This window comes from Takifugu flavidus, chromosome 10 (genome assembly GCF_003711565.1).
Source record: "Takifugu flavidus isolate HTHZ2018 chromosome 10, ASM371156v2, whole genome shotgun sequence".
Classification (NCBI taxonomy): domain Eukaryota; kingdom Metazoa; phylum Chordata; class Actinopteri; order Tetraodontiformes; family Tetraodontidae; genus Takifugu; species Takifugu flavidus.
In genome coordinates this window covers 14028401-14038997 of record NC_079529.1, presented here as the reverse complement: position 1 = coordinate 14038997, position 10597 = coordinate 14028401, and the positions used below count along the sequence as shown (strand labels likewise).

The window sequence follows — 10597 nt, the reverse complement described above, 5'->3', positions numbered from 1 at the left end:
AGCGTAGAAGTCAGCAGGTCGCTGCATTATCATCATCATTGAGGAGTTCAGATCTTCTTCTGTCTGTATTTGTTGGCCCACAGTGAAGGTCAGAAAGGGTTATATCTGACAGTATTGATATCCGTCAATCATCTCAGTTGGGAGTTTTCTTTAGGGTTGATTAAAGCAGGTGTTACGTCTCTCGAAACGGTGAGTCTCTCGGGGGAAGGGGCACGCTTGAATGACAAATGTGTTTCCAGCTGCCACTGCGGCATGCCGGGCTTAATGACAGCGCTGTTGATTGAGTGGAGCATTTCTTCTTGGGGACGTTGAGCTATCGAGTTGCTTCACCATTGTTGATCTGGGCTATGTAAACGTGAGGCAAACAGGTGAGGAGGATTATCCAGCTGACACTACGGTGGCGTCTCAACCCGAACCTTGATTTTGTGTCTCCGAGACTCAGCTCTGCTATTTAAAAGTGCTGTTTTCAGTTTATTTCCGTTCTACTATGCCATTGCATCTTTTTTTTTATGAAGATGAGGTCATCTTTTTACCATCAGTATAGTTTTATTTGGATTTTCTTCCCCTGTTTACCTGTAAATTGACGTGCAGTGTTGAGTTCTTGGCTTGAAAACTGGACAACTGGACTTCCTTTATTTTTTTTTTCCAAAGACGTTTCCCCTCAAATCCAAAAGGCTTCACCAGTTCAGAACTGAGGTGAAACGACTTTGAACGAACCAAAGGAAGTGCAGACTCCTCTTGGACCTGGATGCCTGACAACGCTCATCGACAGTGTTGAGCTGATCAAATTCTGGGTGAGAGAGGAAGAAAGAGTAAATGCTGTAGCATGATGCCATGCAGGACTTATTTAAGTCCTATTAGCAGCTGCAGTGAGGTAATTTCAGAGGAGAAAATGTGTCAACTGAGAATTCACAGATGCAGTATAGGATCTGCGCACGTTGTATTTGCATACGTGTATGTCAGTGGCTGCGTTGATGCGTGGGGGGGGGGCAGACTGGGCATGCCGCAGACTTGTAAACAGGCTGAAATCTCGGCGACTAGGCTGTCGACCATGCGGAGCCGACAGCTGCAGCTGCTTATCAATCCGGGCCGATTCCACCGTTCGATCCGTCCGCCAACGCAGCAGGCGCAGCCAGAATCAAGCATGACGGAGCCGGTAACGTGATGGTTCCGAAGGCAGCCTGCGAAGGATACTTTACATTAAAGTTTCATTTAGCACTCAAAAGTTTCAGGGGGGCTATTCTTAACCGTATGCAAAGGTGTGAAACACAGAAGTGCCATCTAAAGTCGGATGCCACACAACAGACCTTCACCAGAGAAAATAAAACCCCAGGAAGATGACTTCAGATCAGAGCTATACATCATAGAAAGGTGCATGTCTGAGGGCCAGTTATGACACGCCAGTAAACAGAACGTCAGGAAATGTGTTCCAGAGAGCCAAAAACAACAATCTGTCAAGGCTGAGGAGAAGAAAGAGGATCAGAGAGCCTGGGGAGTAGGTGGGGAAAGATCCATTTCAGTACGCTTCAAAGCGGTCGAACAGACGCACCCCGGGACCACCATGTGACACCCGTGTGTTGCTTTGGAAATTCCTGACCTGTCTTCAGTTTCTTCTTTGCAAAGTCCCTGAAGATGGCTCTCATCATTTGTCTGATCCCTGGCATTTGCTGCGCCCGCAGGATCGCGTGTCACAGCTAATGCTGCCTGCTCCTCGGAGAGAAATAGATGCTCCTACAATAGAATCGTACCGCAGCGCTGGGGGGCGCGTTGGGGACGCACGGGAGAGGAGAAGACAGAAAAATACAGGTGCACTTGAGTCAAAGTGCACCAAGCGTGCGCTTCTCTCCACGGCTGGCCTCACCACAGACACACACACACACACACACACAACTCGTTTACAGAGAAACCAGGAAGGACTGAACTAGGACCCAAGTTACAAGTATTTATTTGTTTAAATTTGCACAGGTATCCGCGTATTTAACCTCAACTCTTCAGTCTTGTAACGATGATCTCGAGATTGTGGATTGGTGTGTAACATATAACGTTACCTACATATGCGATCATCTCAGTTTGGTTAAACTTCTGTATTACCTTCATTATTGAAGGAACTCATATCGGAGACATGGATGTTGTTTTTGCTGATTTTTTATTGTCCATTTGACAATTCTTGACTGTCGTAATTGTATTTTGTCTCGGATGGTTGAAGCGCTGAGTCGGCCCTTCATGCAGATGAGCAGTGTCTAAATAAGCCCGGCTCTGTTCAGATGTCTTACACTTCACCAGATTGTGGGCTGTTTTCGCAGCTGTTGTGTTTCCTCACTCAGCATTTGCATTACAGCAAGTCTGGAAACGCATCTCAGATGGCTCATCTCTGTTGAATATTGTCTTTCTTACTCTTGAATTTCTTTGAATGAATTTTTCTTTGCTTGACTTCCTGTTGACACCGATGCTGTGAGGCCTGTGCATTCAAAAGTTAGCTTTTAAATTGTTGTTATTTTTTGCTTTATTCTGTTTTCCGAGATCCAACTGCTTTCTGGTGGTTTCAGGGGTGCAGGTTTCAATCATGCCCAGGTCCAACTCTGCCTCGAGGTCTCGGAGCCGCTCCAGGTCCAGGTCCAGGTCCCGTTTTACCTCCCGCTCCAGAAGTAGCTCGAGGTCCCGGTCCAGGAAGCGCCGTTACAGGTAGCGTCTGTCGCCCCTCCCAAACATTGAGCTGGCAGCAGTGTGCTTGTATGTTCAGGAGACGTTCCCAGATGAGAGCATTGGGATTTGATCTGCCCTCGTCCCACGTGGGGACACATCTGACCTCATGCTGACTGAGACAAAACAAAGTCTCTTGTCATGAAAAGAGAAACTAGCAGCAGGTGCAGCCGGCGACATGCTGGTTGACTGCACACTCATCATCATTCTTAAAGGACTGACCATAAATTAGGCAACTGAAATATGCTATATATATACACACACACACACACACATGGGTGTCTGGCTGTGTGTGAACTGAGAGAAGGAGTTACCTTTTCATTGATTTAGCATATATTTATACACAGAATTTGGCTTCTGCATCCACAGGAAATTAATGTTTGCAAAAGAGTTCAAATGTTAATTTCAAGAACTTAACCTAGAGTTTTCCCAACGTGGGAAAACATTTTTGTAGTATCCCATCTCTGCGGCACGGACGCTTTCCCCCCGCTTTGCTCATACTGCCTTCATTGTAGTTTTATCATGTGATTATGGGGTGCGTTTGGAAGCAAAACCTCCCTCTAATGCCTTTACTGGCAGATTGGCTGTGGCATGGCAATAAAATCCCAGCAGCTTTCCTGGAAGCGACACAACATGCATTAAGATTTGCACGAGTAGAGGAGACATTCGGGGGCTGTAAGGGTCATACGACGGGGTCAGAGAGCAACACCGCCCAGCAATGTGCTGAGCTGAAGCGTTCACTTTATAGTTTAACGTGACTTCCCTCTCACTGTTGCCATCTTTTGCAGCCTGAAACAGTTGAAGTATAAAGGATTTACTTTATGAAGCTGAAACTGGTAGAACAGCCCATGTGGTGGGCAACCACACAGTCAGAGTATTCCAGTTGATCCCCACCTACTTCCAATGGTCCATGTGACTGTGTTCCAGCAGAGCGAGGCAGACGAGATGTAGTAGTGCTAGCTTGTGTTGTGAGTGTGCAGTGCAGCTCAGAGCGCTGCCTTCTTCACTTTGTATTCCAATGAAAAAACACAACTGGTGAGTTTCAGATTTTTTTACTATATCATGTCTGTACATTATTTTAGTTACAGTTGCTGTTAAGATAACATCGAGGAACTTATTGAGCCATTATATTTGTGCTTTTTTTTCTTTTTAGCATAACTTTCAAAGCTGCATGACTCTGTGGTACATTTAGGATTCAGAAATAACTTTGTCATTTTGATTGATGTTTAGTGACACTTTTAGGGTCGTGTATCAGGGGGAGAAAAATCTTGCAGACGCTAAAAGCATGTCTGGACTGGGCTGTCACATGTTCAAAATGGGAAGACTGATAAAGCTACTTCTGTGGGAAGTTTTGGATGATGTCTTTTCATGTGGCTTGGCTTGAAGAAGAATCTGTTTCGGATACGAAATCCAGGATTCAAAGAAGAGAGCATGCTGTTTCATGGCTCCGATTTTCCAGCCTTTGCAGGATCAAGCTGGAGCGCTCCAGATTATTTTTAGAAAAGTGCAACAGAGCCGCCATGTGGACTTATGTGAACCTACAGTTTGGCTCAGCGCCTCCGTTCTTTGTTTTTTTTTTTTTGTCCAACAATTGCTCCTCTGCAGTGGTTTGTCATCAACTCCTGCACAATAGCGAATTAGGGTTTGGCCACACTTGCATGCACATTAGCCATTATTTCATTGTATTTTTAATCCAAGATTACATATTTAGTACTGCATAAATGTTCAAATACAGAGTTTCTGCTCCAGTGATGCCACAATATAACATAACCATATCACCAACAAATTGAAATGATAGGTAATACCAAGGTGTTTCTGTTTTTGTTGACAGCTCCAGGTCTCGGACACGGTCAAGGTCAAGGTCACGGTCAAGATCTCATTCTCCCCCTAACAACAGGGAGAAGAACTATCAAAGAAGCTATCAAAACAATCGCAATTACAGGGGCTATATCCGCGGCGGGCGGAGGCCATTCAATTTCAGGGGCCGAGGACGCGGCTTTTTTCCTCGCGGACACTACCAGCGCGGGGGCGGCGGCTACAACAATCATAACTTCCGACCCAACTGGAAGAATTACAAGCAGAACCCTCAAAAAAAGCAGCAGCAGTACCACCACCACCAGCAGCAACAGCAGCAGCAGCAGAACTACTCACAAGGACGACCTCAGAATTACCAGAGCAGCTCAAGAAGCCCCCCTCGTGATGCCTCTCACCACTCTGATCGATCCCCCACGCCGCTGTCCAGGCACTCGCGGCATTCTTCGGCCTCCTCCCACAACTCCTCCCCCAAATTCAGGCAAAACTGCCTGCCGATTAGCCAAAACTCCAAAGATGTGAAGGAGAAATCGTTGGCTTCCAAGGTGGTCCAGAAGGAAGGAGGGGGGGATGGAGAGACGGAGGCACTTGTGGCTGGTTTGGCAGGAGATGCAAAAGAAGATGGTAGTGGTGGGAAAACAGAGGGGAGCTGGCAGACCACGACAAACTGCAGCAGCGGCCAGAACCAGATGAGCCCTCTGGCGAGCTCTGCTGCTGGCGCCGGTCAAAACGCCCCGCATAACGCCGCGTCAAATACCCCCACTAAAATGACAAACGCCATTAGCAATGGCGGCCCCTCATGTGAGGCGGCATGCAGTTCATTCGCAACCAAAAAAGCCTCTCAAGAATGCCTGAATTCAGTGCTTTCCAGCTTCTTCTCCAATGAGGACTATCTGGAGGGAGATAAAAATGCAATCTCCATCGCCTTCGGAAAGTAAGTCTGTTTCCCAGCTAAAATGAACTGACAGCTTTGCCTTTGTTTATTTTTAGAAATGTCGCCTCTGTTGTGTTAGCACGTAAGTAATGCTTTTGCACAGCCAGATATGAAGCTCTCCCTCTCTCTGTCACTGTTTAGGTTTCTGGAGGAACAAAACAAAAAGCCAAAGCTTTGGAAAATGGCAATGACACCGAAACCAAGGAAGTCAATATGGAGCAAGAAAAAGTAAACGGCAAACCATCGACCATTGTCTCTGACTCAGCGCCAGAGCAGTACAACAGGGCCGCCGATGGCAGCTTTTCTATGAAGAGCATTCTGAAAGCTTCTCCTTTTCTGTCCCCCGATGGGGAAGACAGCGAGGAGCCAAGGTTTTTTCACAATGACGACTTCTCGAAGGTCAAAAGCCAGGCCGCTCGGTCGGCCCGGGATCTGTTCGCTGAGCGATTCAGCAAAAGGCCATATGTTGCCTATTCGCAGGCGGCCAACAGCGACGCCATGACTGAGGACCTGTATCTCAGTCAGAAGCAGGAGAAAATGGCCGGCCTGGCTGCTGCCCTCAGGGAGAGAGAGGCGGTGGGCAAATTTGACGGCATGTCTGCCGACGTTGATCTCAAAGCCAGGAAGATGGCGCCGTCTTCCTCCATCCTGTCTCCTTCTCCACGGAGGAGGAATCTTGAAAGAGAGCTGTTCACAATTAAGACAGACAACTCGCCTTTCTCGTTCCCGAGAACATCGGAAGCGAAAATAAACGTCCGGGCGGACTTTCTCAGAGAAAGTCTATTTGGGTGAGTCCCCAAAGCTGCACTTTAACGCCGCCGTCAATGAATGAGGCTTCATTTGAACTCAAAGCGATGCTCCCTTTGTCATTTCTAGCTGTTCCACCGTCTTAGCCGAGGAACGGCAGCTGTCTCAGTGCCTCGTGCAGTCCTCAAGGAAGGATCAGGAGTTCCGCGCCATCTTCCAGCACATTCCGAACGCTCAGTTACAGAGGTGTCCATCGGAACTGTTCGCTCAGCACATCGTCGCCATTGTTCACCATATTAAAGGTGAGTCTTTGCATTTAAAGCTGCAGAACTTTTAAGACGAGGCGGGTTTCTGTAAAAGTGCCGCGGACTTGCAGAGGCTCTCGTGAGGGGGTCACTTTTAGTGCGGCGTCACGCTTGGTGACAGGTGACCGAGGCTGACAACAGCTGTGTTTACCTCTTCCCGCACAGCTCAGCACTTCCCACCGTGCGAGATGACCCTAAATGAGCGTTTCACCATGTACCACAGAAGAGCTGCAGAGAAGGAAATAATGAAGCCCAGAAAAAGCCCAGAGATTCACAGGTAGCCCACTTCCCCCCAAGCCTGGAGGTCAGGCTTGTTTTCTCACCAGGTTTTCTTCTCCTCCTGTCTTGTTTGGCCTCTGCTGAGCCACTTCTGTACCGTGTGTGTGTTTAGCCTAACTCTGTTTCTCTGCCGCAGGAGAATTGATGTTTCACCCAGAGCTTTTAAGAAACACTCGCAACTTTTTGAGGCGGTGAAAAGCTCAGAGGATGACCCGTACAAGGTGACTGAACGTTCCGCTGTATGAAGTTTGTTGGAAGCACATGAGTGACCAAACCAGAGGCCTTTAGACTGCATTTTGTTTAAAGCCTCTGGCTTTCCTTGAAGAGAGGTTCAAAATGTCTAAGAAGTGAAAAAGCAAAGCAAGGCATTTTGACTTTGCTCTATACTGCCCCCACATGGTTAGAATGTGATCCGGTCAAGACTATTGAGTCATATGAGTTCAGACACGGAAGCCACTGTGCCAAAGGATTCTAAGCTGTTGTCTTTGTAAGTATTCCTGAAAAAACTAAGGACAGGAAATAACCATCAGCAAGCAATGTTGCACCTGTGCTTCTTTGATTTCTGTTAATGCTGCATGGACACAGCAGGGCAGCAATCACCAGGCACAAATGCTAAAAATAGATATCATCCAACCTTGGATGTGCATGAACCTTACAGTTCTGCTGTTAAAGAACCATAACAGTAGTTTTGCTCAGTCAAACTGTAGCTTATGCTGTTCCCCAAAGCATACCACCTCATTCCAGAGGTTCTCACTCAGGCTCTGATGTTCACCGTCTGACGTTGTTTGGGTTTGGCGTGTTGAAACGCGCGTCCGAGGCCCTGGGATTGGTTTAACATTGCTGTCAGTGGAAGCGCTCCGGGAAGGAATCAGTGAAAACAAGAGAAGGAAGAGAAGGAGCTCCTTCCTCCTCGCAGGCTCAGGGTGCTTTGAGCTGTTTCTGCGAGGTTGCCCCATTACTTTTTAAATTTATTAATTTTTTAACATTTACATGTTGACTGGAAATTGAAAATGTATGCTTTGGAGAATTTTAGACAGTCTTCAGCAAAACTACTGGTGTGGCCCTTTAACTGAACTGGGGATAAAAAAAAATAATCTAATTTATAACGTAATTCTGTTCGGTGTTGGTTTGGATATCTGTATTTAGTCCGTCAATGTTGTGTTTCCTCTTTTGGATTTGACTAGGACGGCGGGGAAAAACTGAAGAGCGATCCCATGGATCTCCGTCTGGATATTGAGCGCCGCAAAAAATATTGTACCCAAGAAAAACATCAAAATCGAGAAAGAGACACGAAAGATTGTGGCAGAGAGACGCCAGTGGACAAGTTCTCCGAAGGCCACAAGAGTTCAAAGTACGCCCACCTTCCCTCAGCTGCCAATGATGTCATTTGCATAATGGCCTGAACATTTGCATCCTGGTTTTAGGAAAAGTAAGAAGAGGCGTTCCCGCTCAAGCTCTTCCTCCTCCTCTTCCTCCTCCTCCGAGTCCCAAAGAGATGAATTACCCTTTGAGAGGAATAAAGAGAAAAGTCTAAACCCGGGCCGAGCGGGTGAAATCGAGTCACCGGGATCAGTTGCAATCATGAGGCCTCACAGGGGGGATTTGTGAGTTCTGCAAACTCCTTTTTAGTTGATCTAGAACAGGTTTAAGAAAGGCGCGTAATCAAGTTGTTAATTAAGCTTTTTCATTTCTTCCTGGATCGTATCATAGCAAGTTCGAATCCGAGGAAGGGGTTGGAACAGAGGCAGTTTCCAGGGAAACGCTTCACATAGCAACAACCTGGCAGCACACCCCAACAAGGATGAGTGGGACCCAGAGTTCACGCCTAAGAGCAGAAAATACTACTTGGTATGGCCGAATTCTTCGCTTCCCAACTTTTCCCTGTACTGAAATTGAGTCATCGCGCTGGTCCGTAACACAATTTTCCACTTGACAGCACGACGACCGAGACGGGGAGGCTGACCTTAAATGCACAGAAAACCGAGGACGGGGCGACTCCTCGCGTGGAAGAGCGCGCTTCATCATACGCAAGGCCACGAGCGGTCCCAGCGCTAACAGCCCCAAATGGGCCCACAAGAAGTTTGGGATCAACGTTGAGGACCGGGCTGAGCGAGAGAGGGAGACGCAACAGGACCACAGAAACGAAAGAGAGTCGGCGGGCGAGCGCAGCTGAGCGGCGGCGCTGAGAGCTTCACGCCGTCGCAAAGTTCAGTCCAGGCAAAGGCCTTGACCCCCGAGCTGGCGTGGGGGGCGTGGCCCCCGGCACCATTTATACGATTTTAGAGCGCTCGGGCGAGATGATGCTCCAACGTCAACGCGGAATATTCAATATCAAAGGTTTCAAGGAAAACCGAGTGGAAGCACTGGTTCAGAACTGCTGTTTGCCAGATAGTTTCACATTGATGTCCTATTTTTTTGCTTTATTCTCTTTCTTTGCATCATTTGGTGGTGTTTAAGGGTGGTGATATACCACTTTCATATTATATAAGAGCTTACATGTAACTGTAATAACAAGGCAATAGAACGTTGGAAAGCAGGATGGATGAGCTTGTGTGTTATAATAATATCTGAAACCAAAGCAGCAGACAGGATTTTATTATAATGTACTGTATGTATATAATATGCTTGGACAAAGGCAACGCTCATGCTCTTACACAACTACTGTAGGTTTTTAACAGGAATAAGGTTGTTTAGTGGAGTTTACCGCTCAACAGTGCGAGTTATTTAACCTTTTCAACTCTCAGATGACCCTGATTTCACAACGGGACCAAACTGTGAGGAGGGTGGAAGCCTTTGTTCTCAGATCTTTTTGTCATCAAAAAAAGATTAAATCGATCTAAGATGGAGACACGGTTACCAAAGATAAATCACTTATCCTCCTAATTTACTGATTACCACATTGATTACCACATATCAATAAAATACTCAAATTGTGTCGTCCTCTGGACTCAAGCGGTTTCTCTCTGGTACCTGGTCGGGTTTTTTGGATTTCTCTGTGATGCTGTAGATGATTTATTGGTTTTTTATTTGCTTTTTTAAGTCCTGCTTTAGTTTTAGATCATTTTGTAAATGATGTGCATATGGTCTGTTTCCCAGTTGGTAGGAATCAGGGACAGAAAACGTGTTTTACAGACACTGTTTTGTGTTTTCGTATTCGACATCTTTGCTGTAATCCTTCTCCAACTGGCTGTTCCGTACATCTACTGCTCATGTTTGTATGATACTGGAATACAGATGGAGCTGAATTCACTGCTTCTTCAGAGCTGCATTTTAAACAGGGGTTGTTTCCCATTTGATTCTGACTGTAAATTAAAACAAAAGGACAATCGTGTTGATGCGTTTCAATGGTTTGATGCAAATGACACCCTCATTTACTAGCGACAATGTAATACACACATTTTTAAGGTGCGACTGTGCAAGTATTTTGCGAGAATTGCTGAGGTTAGAACGTGTTCTTGCAGCATTCTCTTGGACAGCCTTCAGCACACACCGCTCCTAAAAAACCACCCCTGCATTCCCTGAGCACATTTGGGCACATCAGCTATAGCTATCTCTCTAGAGGTAGAATGGGGGGCCGAGCATTTAGCTACCAGGCCCCCCTGCTATGGAACCAGCTCCCTGTCCAGGTACGGGAGGCTGACTCCATCGCTCCTTTTAAGATCAGACTTAAAACCTTCCTCTTTGAAAAAGCTTATTGTTACAAAATCTGTAGTTCCAGTTACTATTATAGACAGACATAATTATCATACTTAGGGGGTCGTCTAATCGTTAGGTTAACATCTTAGCTATGCTGTTATAAGCCGAGGCTGCCGGGGTCCAG

At 46.5% G+C, this 10597-nt stretch overlaps 1 protein-coding gene across 1 annotated transcript; it reads left to right on the top strand.

Annotated features, from left to right (window-relative positions):
* The first annotated feature begins 349 nt into the window (after positions 1-349).
* Positions 350-10108, top strand: thrap3a (thyroid hormone receptor associated protein 3a). The gene is given in 12 exon segments (XM_057044725.1): positions 350-368; positions 2547-2682; positions 4532-5446; positions 5588-5622; positions 5625-6234; positions 6323-6495; positions 6664-6775; positions 6914-6998; positions 7962-8128; positions 8202-8381; positions 8488-8625; positions 8714-10108. Coding segments are annotated over 11 exon segments (2784 nt in total). The 5' UTR covers positions 350-368; positions 2547-2563; the 3' UTR covers positions 8964-10108.
* The last annotated feature ends 489 nt before the right edge of the window (positions 10109-10597 follow it).